The sequence below is a fragment of the Rhinatrema bivittatum genome, chromosome 2 (assembly GCF_901001135.1).
Source record: "Rhinatrema bivittatum chromosome 2, aRhiBiv1.1, whole genome shotgun sequence".
In the NCBI taxonomy this organism is placed as follows: domain Eukaryota; kingdom Metazoa; phylum Chordata; class Amphibia; order Gymnophiona; family Rhinatrematidae; genus Rhinatrema; species Rhinatrema bivittatum.
The window spans coordinates 99570873-99593523 of record NC_042616.1 but is presented as its reverse complement, the minus strand read 5'-3'; the positions used below and the strand labels follow the sequence as shown (position 1 = coordinate 99593523).

The 22651-nt window shown below is 41.2% G+C and overlaps 1 protein-coding gene across 2 annotated transcripts in view; it reads right to left on the bottom strand.

The window, feature by feature from the left end:
• Positions 1–358: 358 nt before the first annotated feature.
• The window catches only part of NOM1 (nucleolar protein with MIF4G domain 1), a 66418-nt gene continuing 44125 nt past the window's right edge, over positions 359–22651 (bottom strand). For both annotated transcript variants that reach the window (XM_029588496.1, XM_029588497.1), the window contains exons 8-11: positions 11451–11583; positions 10718–10849; positions 8600–8709; positions 359–7238 (exon numbers count right to left, since the gene is read on the bottom strand). In XM_029588496.1, coding sequence (XP_029444356.1) covers positions 7061–7238; positions 8600–8709; positions 10718–10849; positions 11451–11583 — 553 coding nt within the window. In that variant the 3' untranslated portion in view covers positions 359–7060. The remainder of the gene's footprint in view (positions 7239–8599; positions 8710–10717; positions 10850–11450; positions 11584–22651) is intronic.

Genomic DNA, 22651 nt, shown 5'->3' with positions numbered 1-22651 from the left:
ATTTATAAAGATAACGTAAACGAATGGATAAAGTATCCTTTTTGAGGGCCAGGAAGGACTCTCTTCTTTTCTGAGTCAGCCATGATAAATCAGGAAAATTCCTTACTTTTTGTCCCAAAAAGTCCAAATTTGTTTTAAATTGCTAATTGTTAGTTTCATGGAGTCTTCCATTGTTTTAGTAATTTTTTGGAAGGATAAATAACTGTTTTATTTACCCATTCCATCCCACTTACGATTTTATAGAATTCTATCTTGTCCCCTTCTCAGCCAAGTCTTTTCCAGGCTAAAAGGGCCCTGTGTAGCCTTTCTTCATAGAGAAGCCATTCTAGCCCCTTTATCATTTTTGTTTCCTTCTCCGCACCGTTCCTAGTTCTGTCTTGTTTTTTTTTTTTAAGATGGAGTGACCAGAATTGCCCACAATATTCAAAAGGTAGTTGCACCATGGATTGATACAGAAGCAAGATGATATCTTCCAATCCATTTCAGATTATTCCCAGCATTCTATTTGCTTTTTTGACTTCTACCACACACAGAAGACCTGTGGGTAGCCTGCATAGAGCAGCAGTTGCTACTACCTCAAAAAACTTGCTGGATGGATGGCCCATTTTAGTTTTTATCTGCCATCTTTCACTATGTTACTATGAGCTGAGGATTTCAATGTATTGTCCACAAGGACTCAAAGTCGTTTTTCCTGGCTTGTGACTACTAATACATAACCCAATGCTGTGCACCTTTAGATGGAATTATTTTTCCCTATGCACATCTCTTCGCACTCCTACACATTGTTTCGTCTGCCATTCAGATGCCCAGCTTTGGAGACCAAGAGACTTTCTGCAGTTCCTTGTTATCCACTGCTGCTGTAACAATTTTTTTTAATAATTTCATATCATCTGCAAATCTGATCACACTTGATCCTTTTTCCAGATCATTGATGAATATGGTAAACAGGTCTCAGTACAGATCTCTGGGACACTCCACTAATAATGACCTTTCTCCAGTTGGAAAGCTGACCATTTAGCCCTATCCTCTGTTTTCTGTCTTTTAACCGGTTACCAATCCACAATAAGACATCAGTTTAGTTTACTACTCTTATTACACCTTTCAAAGCAAATCATTGCCTCCTATCCATGGCTCTTAAATTTCCTGAGGAGTGTCTCTGGGGTACTTTGTCAAATGCCTACTGAAAATCCAAATACACTAAATCAACTGGCTCATCTTTGCTAAAACTATGTTGACTCTTCCCCATTAAGCCATGTCTTTCTATATGGCTAGTAACTTTGTTTTTAAGAATAGCTTCTATTATTTTGCCAGGCATCAATATCAGGTTCACTGGTCTGTAGTTTTGCAGATCACCTGTGGAGCCTTTTTAAAAATTAGCATTCCACTGGCCACCCTCCAGTCTTCAGGTATTGACTGTTTTAAATGATAGGTTGTGGATTACTAGTAACAGCTTTATAGTTCCATGTTTGAGGTCTTTCAGAACTCTGGGATTTATACATTCTGAGCCCGGTGATTTATTTAAAAAAAATTATCATCCACTTGCATCCATAGTTTGAGGCGGGGTGCCAAAAACCAAACAAAAACACTGTTACTGTTTAGTTAAGACAATTTGATCTATTATATCTTTCCTTATCATAGAGATTTATTAGGTGCTCAGAATCATTATCATCACAAAATATTTCTGGTGTTAGTATGTTCCCACTACCCTCCCCCTCAGTAAACACCAAAGCAAAGAATTTATTCAGTTTTATTTATTTTTGCTATTTCCTTGCCCTCCCTGAGCAATTCTTTTATCCTTCGGTCACCTAGCAATTCCCTCACAGACTTTTGGATTTGAATGTACTTGAAATATTTTTTATAATAGCTTTTGGCTCTATGGGAGGTTTTTTTTTCTCAAATTCTGTCCTGGTCTGTCTTACTACAGTTTTATATCTAATGCTCTTGCCTATTTTCTTCATTTGGACCTGCTTTCCATGTTTTCAGCTATATACTTTTGGTTTTAACTGCCTCTTTCACACCACCATTAAACCATGCTGGCAGTTATTTGGTCTTTCTTTTACCTTTTATAATTATGGAATACATTTTATCTGGGCTTCCAAGAGATATATATATATTTTAATTCAATTCAAATCTGTTATTTTGCAATTTTTCCAAACATCAGACATCTGCTTACTGAACAGCAAAAGTTATATTACATACACTTCGAGTTTAACCAAATCTACCTAAATCCCTACCCTTTCTTCCCCCCACCTACCATCCCTGCCAGGAGGTTATCAAGGAGAAATACATATGAGGTTCCAGTGGTTACGTACTTCACATTTAAGTATACTTTCATAACGGAAGCCCTCTAAAAATCATCTAATATCTCACTGCTGGTTTTATGTGATAAACATTATTTGTTAGTAATGGAACAAATGTCTTGTAAACTGTTACATTTCTCCAGAAAGTCATGGAAGGAGATTCCGGTTTCCTCCAATAGTGTAAAATCACTAGTCACGCTCAACCAGGATCCGTGTGATGTAGAACAATAAGATTCAGACTGTACATCACCAAATAGAGCTGCTTTTGCATCAGAAATCAACACCAAAGTGGTGATCTGCTCCAAATATAAAGATACTTTTTTCCAAAATAACTGAACCTTAGGGCATGTCCAGAATAAGTGACCCAAAGTGCCCATTGCTACAGAACACTTGATACATAATTCTAAATCTGTAATATGTGCCATATAAGCTTAACATTGAGAAATAAATGCCCTGTTCAAAAACATTGTTTTCCCCCTCATTTGTATATTACATGAAATCTTAGAAACGTGCAAAATTTGCACTAAACATGCTTATATTGGCACGTATTTGTAAATCAGATTCCCATTTAGACCACAACTGAGTGAAATCCCACAGGTCCTCCAGCTAAATTAAATATTTATTTAAAAAAAAAGAAAAAAAAAAAAGGAAAGGCTACCCCTGCCCGGGTCTTCAACATCAAACCATACCTGCTGCATTTCTCAATTCCTACTAGTCAGCACAGCTTGATCTAGGGATCCTACATAAAGACACGCCTGTAGGTAAGTGAAAATCTTTCCTCTGTAAATCAAAATCCTCCTGTAATTCTTGAAATTGACAATACTCCCCGCTCTCCTTCAAAACTTGCCCTACTATTTGTAAACCCTATCATTTTCAATGTACCAAATTGCCTGATTGCATTCCTGGTAAAAATTGCTTATTGCCTGTCAATGGTAAAAAAAGAAAAAAAAAAAAAAGGAGACATATTGAAAGACAAATGCAACATACGAGTTAGCCAAATCCAAGATTTCTGGAGTGGAGTGATTAAACAGTGGTTAGACAGGTGGGATGGCAACTGGCCTCTAGGAGTATGTAGTATAAAAGTCAAGGATAGTGGATAAATTAAGCCAGATTCAAACCGAATATCTGTATAATATTTAGTTCCAACAGCCAGTCCCCTAAATGGTGTGAATTTGCCGCAATTTTGTATAATTTCAAGTCAGGTAGACCTAGGCCTCTTGGTTTCATAAGCTAATGCAGAGAAATGCAAGCTTTTTTCCCTCGCCACAAATAAAACCAGACTTCCTTGGAATAAGATGCCAACGAACGTTTGTCTAAATATAAGGGCAGTGTTCCCAATATATAACCATTTGGGCAACATTACCATTTTAAATAGGTATACCTGGCCCAACAATGAAAGAGTCAATGGTGACCATGCCCTCAGTGTATTTTTGGTTGAATCTAACATATGTTGAATATTTAATGAATGCAGGAGCCCCAGATCATGTGCTAATATAATACCAAAATATTTTCTTTTCCCATCTACCCATCTCAAAGTCTATTCCCCCACCCAATCACTGGTTTGCCAATCCCCAAGTGTAAGGGCTGCTGACTTATCCAAATTCAATGAGAAACCTAATTTCTCCAAGCAAACTAAATTCTCCATGCAATATTTCCAGAAAACTCTGGTTCAAAGCAGGTATAGTAAAAGATCATCCGCAAATGCTGGCACCCCTGTATTTGTGTATTAGACCTAATATTTCACAACAAAGGGTCCAAGGAGAGTACAAACAGCAGCAGAGAGAGCAGCCATTCCTGCCTTGTTCCACGATACAAAAACTCCCGAAAGGGATCTCCATTACCTAACATGCGTGCGCTAGAATGTTCATAGAGCACAGTTAAAACAACCCATTAAAACCCCCGATGTTTCAATACTGTAAATAAAAAATTCCAGTCCATCCTATCAAATGCCTTTTTGGCATCAAAACTAATAAGTAATGAATGTTGCTTATGGCGCACAATCTGGTCCATAGACATCAAAACTTTTCTCACATTCATTACCAAGACTATGGTTTTTTTTGTTTTTAACACACAAACCCCACCTGTTCTGTGGCTACCAAACTATCTAGTAGAGAAGCCAACCGATCTGCCATTATTTTCGCTAAAATCTTAAAAGCGGAGTCCCTGCCAGATTTAAAGAGAACAATTATCATCGCTCTATTTGAGTTAAAAGGCATTTCATCAGCCTCCAATAGAGCCCGAAAGACATTCTCCAATGGTTTACACACATCATCTAAGATTTTATACCATTCCCCCGGCAGCCCATCTCCATGGACCCAGAGACTTAAAAAGCTTAGATTGATAAATTACACTCCAAATCTCCCTCGAATGAACAGGTATATTTAGTACTTGTAGCTGCTCAGGCACCAGCTTCAGCAAACAGGCCCGCAAGCTAGGTATTCTTTCAAAATCAGACATATCCTCACTTCCTGTGGTATACAAACCCTTGTAATGATGATAAAAAATATCACTAATTTTAGTGGAGTTATTTCCCCAGTTGTGGTCTTCATTGCTATGATATATTGCCCTCCCATTTTGCTTTTTACCAAATTACTCATCATACATTCAGGTTTGTCACCGCATTGAAAAAGTGTAAGTTTATAAAATATAAGACTTTTTTTTGTGTTTAGCTTAATTTATATAGCTAAATATTGCACCTTTGCGCACCCTCATGGGGTTTCAATTTACCATCTGCTTGTCTCTTTGCAACTGTTTCAACCTCAAGATTTCCTGCACTAAAAACAGTCTTTTCCATGCCTCATATTCAATAATATCCCCTCTTAAAACAGCTTTAGCTGTTTCCCAAGTGAATGTATGAAGATCGAGAGAAAAGAGGTCTTCCCAACTGTGACCATGCTCATGCAGCAGAGTTGAGGGCTAATCAGTGCTGGTTGCATAATCCGGTGGTTAAAATGCATGATTTTGAAACCTTAAGGCCCAGAATAAATTCTCCTTGCTAACTGATGAGGTCACTGTGATCTGAAGGCAGAGAAACAGTTGGGAAAGAAGCCACAGAGAGATACAGAACACAGCACCTCCAGTCAATACACAGGCCATCAAGCAGGAGGGTCAGCCATGCCCTTTTATCAGAAAAGGGTACAAGACAGAAGGCTAGCCAGCAAAGAGGAACATTTGCGTTCAATGGCCTTATGGGACAGTTTCTGGCTGCTGGTGTTGACCTAGCTGTCTGTTTCCTAGATTCTGAATACTGAACTTCTGGTCCTAATTCTAGATCCTGGCTCTCTACAAATTCAGTGCCTGACTTCTTAATTCCTGGGCTCTGATGTGCCCTCAATCAGCCATCCCTGTAATAAAATCCATCCCTTCCTCTCTGAACACACTACCAAAAACTTCATCCACTCTTAGAACCTCCTGCTTAAACTACTTCAACCTGTTTTTTTATAGTCTCCCAAACAATACATCTCCACTAGTCTATCCAAAATTCAGCTGCATGTCTTTCTCCATTGTCATTACTACCATGTATCCCCCTCTTCCCAAGTCACTACCTCCGCTCCACGTTTGCTTCCACACAATTCAAACTTCTACTTACCTGCAAGTGAGCTCACACTGCAGCTCTTCATTATCTCTTATCTTCCTTTATACTCCTTCCTTGTAACCTTCATTCATCAGGCAAGCTGCTCTTATCTGTGCCCTTCTCCATTGTCAACCCCTGATTCTGAACTTTCCACCTTGCTGTACTGTATGCCTGGAATAGCTCTTCCTGAATTGGTATGTCATGCTCCCTTTCTCTGGCCATATTCAAGTCCAACCTAAAATTTCACCTTTTTGAGATTGCTTTTACATCTTTAACCCTAGCTTTCCCTTATCATAGCCTTAATTTTAACCATATTTACTATAATACATTTCCTGAAGTCTCTTGCTTGCCTCCAGGGCCAGTGTACGAGTACTTGGTACCCTGATGAACCACTGGTCATGCACCACCCTCCCCCAACTTACCTCTAACATAGCGTTCCCTCCTACTAGCAGCAATGACCCCAGTACAGTGCTCCCTTTTTGGCAGTATTAGCTCTGGTAAAGCATCCTCTGGGCTTTGTGCTGGCAGGATTTTGACACCATTAAAACATTGGTGATCTAGGCAACCACTTGGTTTGCCTAATAGAAACACCAGCCTTACCTGCCTCATCTGTGTTGACTAAATTGTAAGCTCCACTATATACAGATTATCCTGGGTGCATCTGAATAGAGCTGTGTACATCCAATAGCACTTTAGACATAATTAACAGTAGTAGATGAACTGGCTCAGCTGCTCTGTTCCACAGCAGGTGGCCTTACTGGGAAAGAAAATATGCTTATGATGCGTTCCTCCAAATGAACAACTTATGTGCATTTAATAGCAAATCAACACTAGCATAAAATAACAGAGCAATAATACATCAACAGTCTAGTGAAGCAAAAAAAAAAAACCAAACCAAACCAAAAAACTTTTCATTCCTTTAGTCAGAATTATCACAATTGCTTTATTGGGAGTGCACCATCTAGTGGCCAATTCAACAACTGCAATTTTATACCATATTATGGTAAATCTTATAAAAACATTTTCTATCCAAAATGGTAGAAAATAACCTCACATAGTAGCAGAGAAACAATATACTCACTTTTACAAGTATTATTGTATTTGGAAGTAGAATAGACTGACCAGCAGATATTTACCATTCACTTTTAATATTAAAGTTCTTTCAGATCCGTTTCTCCATGAAAATCTAGAGTTTTAATCTCGATTCGTTCGCTTGCAAGGCCTTCCCTACTAGATTCACTCTCTCTTTAAGCCTCTCAGCTTCGTCAGCACTTTGGTTTGCATGCACATTCTTCAGTATAAAGTGCAACATGAAAAGCTTCAAACCTTCACGGAGCATTCCCAGCTTTGGATTGTTAGATACTCTGCAAAGGAAAAAAAAAAAACCACACAGGACAATTTTACATTTACATGTCAAGCAGGATGCCAATGACCTCAAGGAAACCAGGAAGAACCCAAAAATCAAATCCCATACAGCAATGTCAAGCAACGGTGCTTTCCGTGAACAAGGACATCGGAACTTCTCGGGTTGCTGCCTTCTCTCCAGGGCTGCTTTTCGGCTGGAGAGGGGGGTTTCTATCAAAACATAGCGCGATTCTCCTCTTAGCAGTTGGGAGTCATATGCCCATGTGTCTGGGCAGCTAACTATGACAGTCATTGCAAAAGATCTAGATAAAACCCAGTGATACCGAGAGCAATGTCAGCACGTTACAGCACATCAGTAAATAAAGGACCAGCATGTAAATGCGGCAATAAAGTCAAGAAGGTCAAGCCTGTGTGTAGGCTCCAGGAGAGATCTGATGGAGGGGGAAAGAAAATGTGGATGCATTTGGATTTCTCACAAAGGAAGCAGCCAATAACCCACTGATAAAATTCAGGCTTTCAGCAGCATTAAGCACCAGTTCCTTCTGTGAGCTCTGAATGATTTAAGAGTGTTTATTTTTTCTAAATGTAATAAAATATTAAACACACAAAAACCGAGGTAATGTGACTGAGAACCAAGATCCCACTGACAGAACAACCACCTAGAGCACAGTTTCCCTACCAGTGTATCATGACGATCAGGTATTGCCACAGAAAATTCACAACTGCTTGATGCTCAGATCCAGACGAGCGTTTGAGTTCTGCTCTCAGCACCCTGCTGCAACAAAAGACACCAGCTCCTTTTCTGAGAACGGATGAAGTCAGGCATGCCTCCGCTTTCCTAGCTGCAGCATGATTCCCTGGAGTGTAGGCATTAATAGGCAGCATGCAGGGCACTGATAGTCGTGCCTCACTTCATGCAGCACGCACATTGCACACAGCACTTCATCCTCTTTCTCAGCCTCCTTCTGGCCTGTGCCTTATCTTGAGGCTTGGTAAGATGGGGGAGCAGGAGGTGAGCGCTGGATGTGACGCACTGAGTGCTGAGAGCAGCAGCAGGGGAGGAGTTCCATGGAGCTATCAAGGTAACAAAGCCATCGAACTGCCCACACCATATCATTTTTTCCCTTCTTCTGCACATGTATTATATGTTTTCTCCTCCCTGCCCCCGTCTCCCTTTATTTTAAAATTTGGAAGAGAGATTGGTGAGGCTTTCGGTGCTTCTCTAGCTCTTTTTTTGCCATAGGAGTCCTCTCCATGTCAGGTGCCAAATGTTTTTGTTCATATAGGTGTGCATTGGGCTTGAAAAGACTGGGAGCTCCTCTGCATGACGTCATCAAGTTTAAACACCTTTATCACTTACCTTCCAAAAACCTGAGTCAGCTCTTCTGGGTCTGTTTCCATTAATAGTTTATACAGAACTTGCCGTAAAAAGGAGACTCTGGCTTTATCAAGCTCACTAAATTCTATTACCTAGGGCAGAAAACAAAAGAAATTTCAATTTTTTATTTTTAACTTTGCTCCAGTTATACATTTAAATCTCTTTCTCATCAGAAGCTGGAAAGGTGAGTGAGGTCTCCGATGGGACAAACTATGTATGCAGATCCAGGAGAAGTACTACTGGAAGAGCGTTTAAAGAAATGCCGTAATGGAGTGACACAACTCGAGAGAATTTGCTCTGCACAATGGGAGGATCTGAAACGTGGCCATGTTGGGAACTGAAAATGGCTGGACAGATAAGTCGGCGTTAATTGAAATAGATAAACCGGTGGGAGATGTTTGAAGCAATTAAAAACAAGTCCATACAGATACACTTTCTGATTGATACAGCAGATTATTGAACTTTTTAATCTACACATATACACGCTTAATTCACAAAACAATTATTAGCTGGTGGAGGTTTGTTCATGATTACATGAGAGAAATATCACCCGGTTAGGGATAAAAAAGGTATGAAACTTTCCTCTCCAGCTAAAAAAAATTTTTTCCTAAAAGAATTCTCTTGAAAAAAATATTCTAAAAAAAGGTTTTCTAAAAAAGATACTCATTTGAGATATTTGATTGCACATTTAAAAGATTTAAATCAAAGAAAAGATTGTTTTAGGAGGTGATTTGTGGTTGCATATTACATATCATATTTTTGAATCCCTCTTAAACACGTAAGAGTTTGAGTGCATTTGATTGGGGGTTCTCTCATGTAAGACATCATCGCCCAACTCAGCCTGAGCCTGGGAAGGCACCGTCTGAAGCCCTACCGGAGGAGCCGCCTTCGGGGTCTCAGTTCACTCTGATCTGTAAACTATATGCAGACTAAGTGAGAGTGAAACAGAACACATAAAACTCAGCTAAGTTTAAATTTTCTGTTCATGTTATGATAAATGGCTTCATATCCCAAATTCTCCTGAAAATTTTCCACAATTTCCCAGTGGCTCATATCAAATTCTTCTGAACAAAAAGTATCTCCTGTATTTTTTTTTTTATACATATGTAAATTTCCAGGAAACCTAGTTAAAAAATATATTATGAACCCCTAACCCAATTCAAATGTCAACTAAACATAAAGGGGCAGATTTTCAAAGGGATACGCGCGTAACCCCCGAAAAGCTGCCCCTTCCACCCCCTGCGCATGCCGAGCCTTTGTTGCATAGGCTCGGCGGTGCGCGCAAGCCCTGGGACGCGTGTAAGTCACGGGGCTTTTCTGGGGGTGCGTGTCGGGGGCGTGTCGCGATGGCGCGTCATTGGGGGGGCGTTCCGGGGGCGTGGGCCACGGCCTCCGGACCAGCTCCCAGACCAGAACATGACGCGCCGGCAGCCGGCCCGCACGCGCACGTTACGCCTGCCTTGGGCAGACGTAACTTTTGAAATAAAGGTGGGGGGGGGAATTAGTTAGGGCTGGGGGGGGCGCCAGAAAGAAAGTTCCCTCCTAGGTCGCTCCGATTTCGGAGCAGCCTCGGAGGGAATGGAGGCAGGCTGCCGATTTTGCGCAGCCTTGCACGCACCGACACAGACCCCGGATTTTAAAAGATATACGCGGCTACGAGCATATCTATTAAAATCCGGAGTACTCTTGTTTGCGCCGGGTGCGCGAACAAAAGTACCGCTCGCATACTTTTTAAAAATCTGCCCCAAAATGTTTACAACAAAAAGGCTATAGTACCATTAAAAAGCTGAGATGCTATTTGCAGAAATATATAAACACAGTAAAATACAATTTCTATGAGACTGTGTGGCTGCCATAACATTAAGGTTAGCATGATGACGAGAAAGATGATAGGATCTTCTGATATGACATTTAGTGACTGGTTTGTTAAAACTGACATTTGACTATTAGTTTGAGAGCTATGGAGATTGTGGTTTGATATGTATGTAAACCAATCATACTGTTCAGCTTAGAAATGAAATAAAAATATGCTTAATAAAAACAATCCTTCCTATCTTGCCTTAAAAGTTATTACATCTCCAGGAAGCATAATTCGCTGACCTTGAAAACCACGAGTGACAGTGACTTTGTCTTCAGTAAAGAAGTTAACAGATGAACTAGGTTGGAGACGGTTGTGGCAGACAAGCTTCCCAAATCACGGAACTTGTCCCACATACTGAACTGGAATGTCATCTAAAAAGTGAGAAAACAAAAACAAACACATTGGTTACAGCACCAATACAACAGAACTGCCTTTTTGGGTAAAATTAAAACCCAGCGGTCCGAATAGCTAACAGTGACATTATGTAAGTACTAAAATCCAACAAATTAGTTGAGTAAAGGCGATAGCTTTGCAAGGCCAACCAATGGAGAATAAAATGGAAAATATCATTATGCCTCTATTGATCCATGGTGCAACTGCATCCTGAATACCATGCACAGTTCTGGTTGCTCCAGCTCAAAAAGATTAAGCAGATCTAGAAAAGGTACAGAGAAGGGCAACAAAAATTATGAAGGGGATGGAATGGCTCCCTTATTTAAAAAAAAAAAAAAAAAAAAAAAAAAAAAAAAAAAAAGACTACCCAGATTAGGGCTCTTCAGCCTGAAGAAGAGAAAACAAAGGGGATATGAGATAAAGGTTTATAAAATCATAAGCAGGGTGGAGCAGGGTAAATAAGTGACTGTTTTGTACCCTTTCCAACTGTACTAAGACTAGGAGACAATTTACAATTTAGAGATCAACGCGCTCCCAGTTTTAATGCGCAACTTAACAAGGGGCACACAAACTTCTTACCTGAAACCGTCTGTCATATTTACAGAATTTGCTGGCTAAAAAAGCATAAAAGGGGTTGTATGTTTTCTCTTGCAGGCAACAGTCAACAAGAACATGGACTATCTCTCGCTCCTGTTGATCCTTAAGTCCAAGCCTAAAAGATAAGGCACAATAGACTAAAATAAATAAAATCATAAATAATTAGCATTAATGAAGGCCAATGTCTACTGGCTTTCTGAATCATTTCACATGAGTGATTTCAAAATTGTTTTTGATTGATTGAAAAATTCTCTTCTGTTATATGGAACAAGTCTTCCTGCTTTTCAAAAGTTAACATCTTACATCTGCCACCACCTCACACTGCCACCTGCACCACATGTATATTACCCTTCTTGGTGCTTATAGAGCGCTTTAGCTGTAACAGGTGTTCTCCACAGATGCAGGAGAATTCAGCAACACCATCCGATGGCAGTGATGCAGAACATGCTCTCTCAGAGCTCAGAAAGACCAGGAAGTCTTTCTGAGTATGCGTGGTGTTTCTGTGCAGCCGCCAGAACTGAGAGCTCCCTCAGTTCTTCATAAGCTAAGCTTTAACACTATGGGGGAAGAGAATATTAATGTGTGGTTGAATTGTCCTGCTGTCTATGGAGAACACCTGCTACAAGATAAAGGATAAAGGTGAACCGGTAGATGTAGTGTACTTGGATTTTCAGAAGGCATTTGCCAAAGTTCCTCATGAGAGGCTTCTAGGAAAAATAAAAAGTCATGGGATAGGTGGCGATGTCCTTTCGTGGATTACAAACTGGCTAAAAGACAGGAAACAGAGTAGGATTAAATGGACAATTTTCTCAGTGGGAGTGGGCAGTGGAGTGCCTCAGGGATCTGTATTGGGACCCTTACTTTTCAATATATTTATAAATGATCTGGAAAGAAATACGACAAGTGAAGTAATCAAATTTGCAGTTGATACAAAATTGTTCAGAGTAGTTAAATCACAAGCAGATTGTGATAAATTGCAGGAAGACCTTGTGAGGCTGGAAAATTGGGCATCAAAATGGCAGATTAAATTTAATGTGGATAAGTGCAAGGTGATGCATATAGGGAAAAATAATCCATGCTATAGTTACACAATGTTAGGTTCCATATTAGGTGCTACTACCCAAGAAAGATCTAGGCGACATAGTGGACAACACATTGAAATCGTCGGTTCAGTGTGCTGCGGCAGTCAAAAAAGCAAACAGAATGTTGGGAATTATTAGAAAGGGAATGGTGAATAAAACGGAAAATGTCATAATGCCTCTGTATCGCTCCATGGTGAGACCGCACTTTGAATACTGTGTACAATTCTGGTCGCCGCATTTCAAAAAAGATATAATTGTGATGGAGAAGGTACAGAGAAGGGCTACCAAAATGATAAGGGGAACGGAACAGCTCCCCTATGAGGAAAGACTAAAGAGGTTAGGACTTTTCAGCTTGGAAAAGAGACGGCTGAGGGGGGATATGATAGAGGTGTTTAAAATCATGAGAGGTCTAGAATGGGTAGATGTGAATCGGTTTTTTACTCTTTCGGATAATAGAAGGACTAGGGGGCACTCCATGAAGTTAGCATAAGGCACATTTAAAACTAATCGGAGAAAGTTCTTTTTCACTCAACGCACAATTAAACTCTGGAATTTGTTACCAGAGGATGTGGTTAGTGCAATTAGTATAGCTGTGTTTAAAAAAAGGATTGGATACGTTCTTGGAGAAGTCCATTACCTGCTATTAATTAAATTGACTTAGATAATAACCACCGCTATTACTAGCAACAGTAACATGGAATAGACTTCGTTTTTGGGTACTTGCCAGGTTCTTATGGCCTGGATTGGCCACTGCTGGAAACAGGATGCTGGGCTTGATGGACCCTTGGTCTGACCCAGTATGGCATGTTCTTATGTTCTTAACTTTGCTTTCTCCGTGGATAAACAAAACTAATGTCAGCCACCCAACCGGCCTAGATTGGGTTGAACTTTCTATCTGAAATCTAATATTCTTGCCACTAGTAGAGAGCAGTGTTTGACACATTTTGGACTGAAGCTCTGGAAGAACTCTGAACTGGAATAGCTACAACTTGTTTGAGCTTTTATGTGCATCAGAATATCAAAAGTGACCACATGAGGTTCATTCTTCTCTACCATTGTGAAGGGGATATAATTGCCATTGCTTGCAGAAGGGCTGGATAAGTGACATCTTCTGGAGAAGTACCTGAAGTTAAACCTGTAAAATGGAACGAAAAAGATCCACAAGATGACAATCTTCTTGAGAATCAAAGAGGACAAATGGAGGATCTTGTGCTAATAGTCTGTATCTATTAATTGGAACAGTGAGATTCTTCTAGCACGATTTTCAGATTGTGATGCCTATTTTATGAACGTTTATGTTGTTACCTGCCTAGAAGTGGTGACATTATGAGTTTTTAAAATAAAGTGCAATTGCAATTGATTTGAGAACGTCTCTAGCACAGGTTCCAATTGAGAAGGCAGCAGAAGAATGACTATGAAATATCAATGTACCAACTGGAGCCATATTTCTGAATAAAAGGGTGGCATTCTTGTACAACTGGAGCACCTGGTTGTGGTACCAGAATTGATGGGGGCAGTCCTATTGTGGATGTTCAACAAGGATTGATGGTTTGAAGGTGTATATTCATGTTTTGATTTATGTGGAGATAATGCCTGTAATTTTTCTGCATTGACATGGCTTGCTGCAAATGACTGACACAAAGGCAGCTGAATGCAACAGTGCTAAGGATTTGTCCATACTAAGTACATGCGGCGCCAAAGAATTATCGACGTAGTACTTTTCTGTATTGGAATGTTTTGGTGCCAAAGACGATCTCTCTTCCTTTTGGTCTCTTATGAGATGAAGAGGAGTCTTGATGATAAATGCGACTGGACTCTGACCTGTTCTGGCTAGATATACATCCCTCAGATATCCTCCTTTTTTTTCTTTTGTGGAGAAGTTAGGAAATGTGCCCAAGGAGACATTCAACTACAAGTTGTACAATTTGACATGTCATGATCTGATCCAAGGCAGCGCTAACAAACCTCATGAAGATCTAAACTCATTATTTTCTACCTGCATTTTTTGCAGATAGAAAATGGAAGAAGGATCCAACAGAATAAAATAGGATAAAACATAAGTGTTGGCAAGTTAAATTTAAGACATTGATAAGACAGGTTAAGAAAGAATTTGAAAAGAAGTTGGCCGTAGAAGCAAAAACTCACAGTAAGAACTTTTTAAAAATATATCCGAAGCAGAAAGCCTGCGAGGGAGTCAGTTGGACCGTTAGATGATCGAGGGGTTAAAGGGGCACTTAAAGAAGATAAGGCCATCGTGGAAAAATTAAACAATTTTTTTGCTTTGGTGTTTACTGAAGAGGATGTTGGGGAGATACCCGTTCCGGAGAAGGTTTTCATAGGTAATGATTCAGATTAAGTGAACCAAATCATGGTGAACCTAAAAGATGTGGTAGGCCTGATTGACAAACTGAAGAGTAGTAAATCACCTGGACTGGATGGTATACACCACAGGGTTCTGAAGAACTCAGAAATGAAATTTCAGATCTATTAGTTAAAATGTGTAACCTATCTTTAAAATCATCCATTGTACCTGAAGACTGGAGGGTGGTTAATGTAACCCCAATATTTAAAAAGGGTTCCAGGGGTGATCCGGGAAACTACAGACCAGTTAGCCAGGAAAAAAGTGAAAGTATTCTAAAGATCAGAATGACAGAACTTATAGAAATACATGGTTTAATGGAGCAAAATCAGCATGGCTTTACCCAAGGCAAGTCTTGCCTCACAAATCTGCTTCACTTTTTTGAAGGAGTTAATAAACATGTAGATAAAATTGAGAGGCTTCTAAGAAAAGTAAAAAGTAATGTAAAGTAATGTAAAGTAATGGCTATGTCCTTTTGTGGATTAAACTCTATAAAAGACAGGAAAAAAGAGAGTAGGACAATTTTCTCAGTGGAAAAGGGGTTAACAGTGGAGTGCCTAAAGGATCTGTACCAGGACCTGTGTTTTTCAATATATTTATAATTGATCTGGAAAGGAATATGACAATTGACATAATCACATTTACAGATAATACAAAATTATTCAGAATAGCTAAATCACAAGCAGATTGTGATAAATTGCAGGAGGACCTTGTGAGACTGAAAATTGGGCACCCAAATGGCAGATAAAATTTAATGTGGATAAGTGCAAGGTGATGCATACAGGAAAAAATAACCCATGCTGTAGTTACACGATGTTGGGTGGTAGCTCCTACTATGGAACCTAAGAAAGATCTAGGTGCATAGTGGATAAAACACTGAAACCGTTGGTTCAGTGCGTTGCAGCAGTTAAAAAAGCAAACAGAATGTGAGAAATTATTAGGAAGGGAATGGTGAATAAAACAGAAAATGTCATAATGCCTCTGTATTGCTCCATGGTGAGACCGCACCTTGAATACTGTTCACAATGCTGGTCGCCACATCTCAAAAAAGATATAATTGCGATGGAAAAGGTACAGAGAAGGATGACCAAAATGATAAAGGGAATGGAAGAGCTCCCCTATGAGGAAAGACTAAAGAGGTTAGGACTGTTCAGCTTGGAGAAGAGATGGCTGAGGGAGGATATGATAGAGGTCTTTAAAATCATGAGAGGTCTAGAACAGGTAAATGCGAATCGGTTATTTACTCTTTCAGCTAATAGAAGGACTAGGGGGCACTTCATGAAGTTGGCATGTAGCACATTTAAAACTAATCAGAGAAAATTCTCTCTCTCTCTCTCTCTCACAATGCACAATTGATATCTGGAATTTGGTGACAGGGGATGTGGTTAGTGCAGTTAGTGTAGCTGGGTTTAAAAAAGGTTTGGATAAGTTCTTGGAGAAATCCATTATCTGCTATTAATCACGTTGACTTAGAAAATTAATCACGTTGACTTAGAAAATAGCCACTGCTATCACTAGCATCTGTAGCATGGGATAGGCTTAGTTTTTGGTACTTGTATAGCCTGGATTGGCCACTGTTGGAAACAGGATGTTGGGCTTAATGGACCCTTGGTCTGACCCAGTATGGCAATTTCTTATGTTGCATCTCTTGAAAGATCTTTCATCCAACAAGATAAAAATGAAAAAATAAATTCAAAATTGAGGAGAAAAGTAAAAAAAATTTGAGGAAGCTTGCAAGCAAGAGGATGCAAGCACGAATAAAAAAAAAAATAAAAAAAGAAATTCATCTGAAAAGCAGATAAATTATTAGGAAGCAATGCATCTTTTCACCTCAGTGGAAGTAGAGAGACTGAGGGAGCCAGTGGGCCAGCAGCTGCGAGGGAACACCCACACATGCCCAGGAAGACTAGTTGGTCTTTCTGAGCTTTAACTTCCAGATTCTGCACTACAAGTCTTTTTACATCCAAGGAACGATACTTTTTCGCGACCCTGAGTTTATTTTGGGATGGTAACTAAATGGATTGATTCAAATTAAACTCCTGAGGTAAGAAGGATGGAACAGTATGCAGTTGTAACACCCCTGGAGTCATCCAAAGGAATGTCTCCTGGAAAAACAATACCTGCAGTTCAGAAATGTGACGCACTGAACATTCAGCCACCAGGAACACCATCTTTAAGGTCAATAATCGCAAGGAGAGACTGCGCAGTGGTCGAAAGGTAGGACCCGCCAAAATATCCAGCACCAAATTAAGACTCCACAAGGGGACCAGCAACCACAAGGGAGGCCAAAGGTGCTTCACTCTGTTCAGGAAGCGAGTCACACCAGGATGGGATGACAAGAAGGTACCACTCACCTCACCCCTGAAGCAGGTAAGGGTCACTACCTGAACCTTCAAGGAATTAAGGGCCAAACATTTATTCAACCCATCCTGCAAAAATTTCAAAGTAAGTGGGATTTTGACTGAACGAGGGGAAACACCGTGCTCCTCGCACCAGGCCTCAAATACTCCCCAAATGCGCACATATGTTAGAGAAGTGGAGACATTCCGAGCACGAAGCAAGGTGACAATCACCACCAAAGAATATCCATGCTTCAGCAGACATACACTCTCAAGGGCCAGACCGTAAGACAGAATAGAGTCAGATCCTCATGAAGAACCAGCCCCTGCTGTAAAGATTCCTGGTGTGGTGGAAGGCAAAGGGGGTTCTCTACCAGAAGTCTCTGTAGGTCTGCATACCATGGATATCTGGGCCAATCTGGAGCCACCAGCAGGATTAGCCCTCTGTGGTTTTCGATTCTGTGAATGATCCTGCCTAGCAAAGGCTACAGAGGGAAAGCATACAGTAACTCATTTTCCAACCAGACCTGCACAAGAGTATCAATGCCCAGGGACTACGGATCTCTTCTGTGACTGAAGAATCGAGGAACCTTCGCATTGTGAGAAGTGGCCAGCAGGTTGAGGGACGGGAGGCCCCAGCGATCCACTAAGTTGAAATGCCTTGGAAAACACCATCCACTCTCCTAGGTCTAGACTCTCTCTGCTTAGAAAGTCTATTCTTACGTTGTCTTTTCCTGCAATGTGGGAGGCCGAGATCATCTGTAGATGTCCTTCCAACCATTCCATAAGGAGGTCTATCTCCTGCAACACTTGCTGGCTCTTGATTCCTCCCTGGCGATTGATGTAGGCCACTGTTGTTGCGTTGTCAGACATCACGCGGACTGCTTGCCCCTGGAGTTTGTGGCTGAACTATAAGCCACCTGGAAGGCCAACCTGACCGCTTGGTGACTGATGTTTCAGAGTGATGTTTCAGAGGGCCTCTTCGGCCATTCAAGTCCCTGGGCCACCAATTCCCGACAGTGAGCTCCCCAACCGCTGAAACTCGTATCTGTTGTGAGAACCAATCAGTTCAGGGAGGACAAGGACACTCCCCTGCTCAGATGGGCCTCCTGTAACCATGTCTAGAGGCAAGAACAGATTTCCATCAGCAAGTGGAGGCGAACCAAAAAGTCCGGAGACTACAGGTTCCAACGAGACAGCAGTGAGCGCTGAAGAGGACACATATGCGCCCCTTGCCAACAGCACTACATCCGGGGTTGCCGCCATCAAACCGAGCACTTGGAGATAGCACCACACCGTCGGGCATATAGTGTTCACCAACTGACTCACATGGGACATCAACTTCTGGATCCGTGTGGCCAGCAGAAAGATCTTGCCTCGCCTTGTGTCAAACGGACTCCCAGATACTCCAATGACTGGGAAAGCTGGAGACTGCTCTTGGCCAGGTTCACTACTCAGAGTTCCTATTACAAAATCACCACCTTGTTGGTCATCAGGTGGCTCTCTTCCAAAACACTTGGCCTGAATTAGCCAGTCATCCAAGTATGTGTGCACCAGGATCCCATCTCTTCTCAATGCTGCCGCTATGACCACCATAATCTTGGAAAATGTTGTGGGGGCGGTGGCTAGACCAAAGGGCAGCGCCTGAAACTGATAATGGTAGCACAGAAACTGTTGATGTTCCAATTGGACTGGAATATGTAGGTAGGCCTCAGATAGATACAGGAAGGTCAGAAACTCTCCCGATTATATGGCCATTATCATGAAGCATAAGGTCTCCATGCGAAAATGAGTCACCCACAGGTGACTGTTGACGCTCTTGAGATCCAGGATGGGGCAAAAGGAATCTTCCTTCTTGGGCACAACAAAATTAATGGAATAATGCCCCGTATTTTCCTCAGATGTAGGGTATGGGGATCACAGCTTTCATCCAGAAGCATATAGACTTCACTGTCTGCTTCTTCTGTGGTGAGTGGCAAGGAAACATCATGAATACGTCCCGAGTGCTGCGAAACTCCAGCACGTATCCTTCCTGTATAACTTCCAGGACCCATTTGTCCGATGTCATGTCGACCCACCTTTGATAAAAGAGGGTTAGGCGTCCCCTATCTCCTCGTCCCAAAGGTGGGTCGGTAAAACTTCACTGGGAAGTTTGGTACAAGCCGGCACATGAACCTGTCCCTCTCTTAGGCAGCTAGGGACGAAAGGACTGAGACCTACCAAAATGCCCAGACCTCTGAAATGTTGAGTTTCTGTAGGGGTGAAATCGCTGGGAGCCCCTAAGACGACCCCTCATGGAAGAGGGGCGCTGAATCTGCTTCCTGTTATCCTCTGGTAGCTGGGGAACTGGAAATTCACCCTATTAACTGGCTAGCTTTTCCAACTGGCCAGCGTTCCCAAATAAGAGTGATCTTTTAAAGGGCATTTTTGTGAGATTAGCTTTTGAGGCTGCGTCAGCTGACTAATTCCGCAACCATAGCTATCACCTGTCTGCCACCACCAAGGCCACTCTCCTTTGGCCGAGGTATGGACCAAATCACAGCCCATATCTGCTAAGGCAAGGGGTTCCATAACTGTTCTGCAATTCACCCCAGAATCAACCTCTTCAGAGAGAAGCAGACAAGACCGAGCCACAACAGTGTGTGTGTGTGTGCATATATATATATATATATATATATATACCAACAAATTTCCCAACAAATTCTTGTCAGGGTATAAAGCACTGTTGTAACATATAATAAAGTATTTCAAAAAATATGGCTATTTTTAATACTATAAAAATTTATTTATGATTTCGACCAAATCACCAATAATATACAAATGTATGTTTTACAAACTATGAGATACAATTTACTAAAAACCTCACCACAAACCTTAATATTTATTGACCCTCCATCCTGTTCTAGTATAACCCTCAAGCTGACCCTGATCAATTAAATAATCCCCCCTCTCTCATTGACGTTAAAGCAGATCAATGGAAAAGATACACCACTTAGTACTTCAACTGACAAGGTCCTCGTTTCGCCAAGGTTGGCTTCTTCAGGGGAATACTTTAATTATGGCCAAAACGTCAATGGAAACACATGACTTTCATCATTTATATCTGCACTCTAAGCGGAGTGGATACAGGAAAATACACATCCCATTCACTCTGGCTCAATGGCTCCTATGTTTTATGTGTGAATTCTCCCGAATGTGAATGTGAACCTCTATACCGCCTCTTCGTTCCCTCCACACATGCTTCTAATCATGATAGAAGCATGTGTGGAGGGTATGCATGGTCATTGAAGAGTGAGGAAAACATATGTGAGGTAAAGTGACCGAGGAGTAGCCGTTTGAACTAGCTTGAGAGGATAAGAAACAGATTCCGGTGTGGTTGAACGCTGCACTGGTTGAAAGTTTGTTAAGACTGAGGGAGTGGTGACTCCATTTTGAAGACAGCGGCTTTATCCTCACATAAGATGTGGTGATACATTTGAAACCGGGAACGGAGCGTTCATGATTAGAAGCATGTGTGGAGGGAACGAAGAGGCGGTATAGAGGTTCACATTCACATTCGGGAGAATTCACACATAAAACATAGGAGCCATTGAGCCAGAGTGAATGGGATGTGTATTTTCCTGTATCCACTCCGCTTAGAGTGCAGATATAAATGATGAAAGTCATGTGTTTCCATTGACGTTTTGGCCATAATTAAAGTATTCCCCTGAAGAAGCCAACCTTGGCGAAACGAGGACCTTGTCAGTTGAAGTACTAAGTGGTGTATCTTTTCCATTGATCTGCTTTAACGTCAATGAGAGAGGGGGGATTATTTAATTGATCAGGGTCAGCTTGAGGGTTATACTAGAACAGGATGGAGGGTCAATAAATATTAAGGTTTGTGGTGAGGTTTTTAGTAAATTGTATCTCATAGTTTGTAAAACATACATTTGTATATTATTGGTGATTTGGTCGAAATCATAAATAAATTTTTATAGTATTAAAATAGCCATATTTTTTGAAATACTTTATTATATGTTACAACAGTGCTTTATACCCTGACAAGAATTTGTTGGGAAATTTGTTGGTATATAAGCCTTAGCACTAGGGGAGACATTATTGCCAAATAATTTTTTGGTTATATATATATATATATATATATATATTTAATATATAGTATTTTCTCTGTCATTTTTATACATTCTATGTAAACTGATACGATGTGCATACGGCTATCGGTATATAAAAACACTTAAATAAACAGCACAACAAGAAGCAATCTGTGAAGTTATTATTACTACTACGTCAAAGGCTTGTTTAAGAATAGACTCAATCCATCTATCATGCGCATCTTTTAAGGCCGCTCCTCCCTCCATGGGAATAGTCGTTTGCTTCGAGACAGCACAGACCAGTGCACCAACTCTGAGAAAAGGCAAATGCTCTCTCACCGCTGGATCTAGAGGGTATAGGCCCTCTAATGTCCGGCCCCCTTTAAAACTTGTCTCCGGGGCGTCCCATTCAAGATCAATCAACTCCTGAATGGTATCCATCACAGGAAAGAAGCAAGAAGCTTTCTACAGGGAAATCAAAATAGGATTCTTCTTTGGTTCTGACATAGAATCTGCCCCAGGAACTCCCAACATCTTCAAGGTCTGGGAAATCAGGGCCGGCAATTCATCCCTATGAAAGAATTGTAACATGGTTCGATATGGTTCCAACCCAGGGGGAATTACCCCCTCCTTCCAAGGAATCAGGATCCGCTTCTTCTTCCGTGCCAGCAGGGTCCCTACCAGGAATACCCATGGCAAAACGAGGTATGCTTCGGCACCTGCCCATAGGGGTGGAAGAGGGAGGGACCCCTGGGCTGACGCTCTGTCCGGACAGGAGTAGGCAAAGAAGAAGACCCGTGCTTGCACGAAGGCTTGCAAATCCTGAAAAAACTCCACCCAAGAAAAGGCAGCCAGATCCATGCCAAGTCTAGCGAGTACTGGAGTGGGCCCAACTGAACTGCCATCTCCCGTGGATGAGCCAGTCAAGGGAGTACCCAAATCAGGTGTACTCCCAGTTAAAGCCATCATCTGAATGGGAAGAGCCAGGCACAGCAAAATCTGAGCGGGATAAATCTCCTTGAGCATCCTTCACAGTGCTGACACAAGTTGGAAGATAGGTCAGGCTGTGAAGCCCTAATATGACAAGCAGCAACAAGACAAAGGCAGCTGTGCATACAATCAGACTCACACTTAAAAATGTATGCGCACAAATTTCAAGCGCCTAGGTAAAAAAAGAGTGCCATGAGGCACATACACAGCTCTTATGCGCAGCCGGAGTGTATCCCACACTTTTAAAAGTTATGCACCTGACATTATGTGTACAGTGCGTGCGCAGAGCTGACCCACTACACACACATACCGACGCCCTATAGAG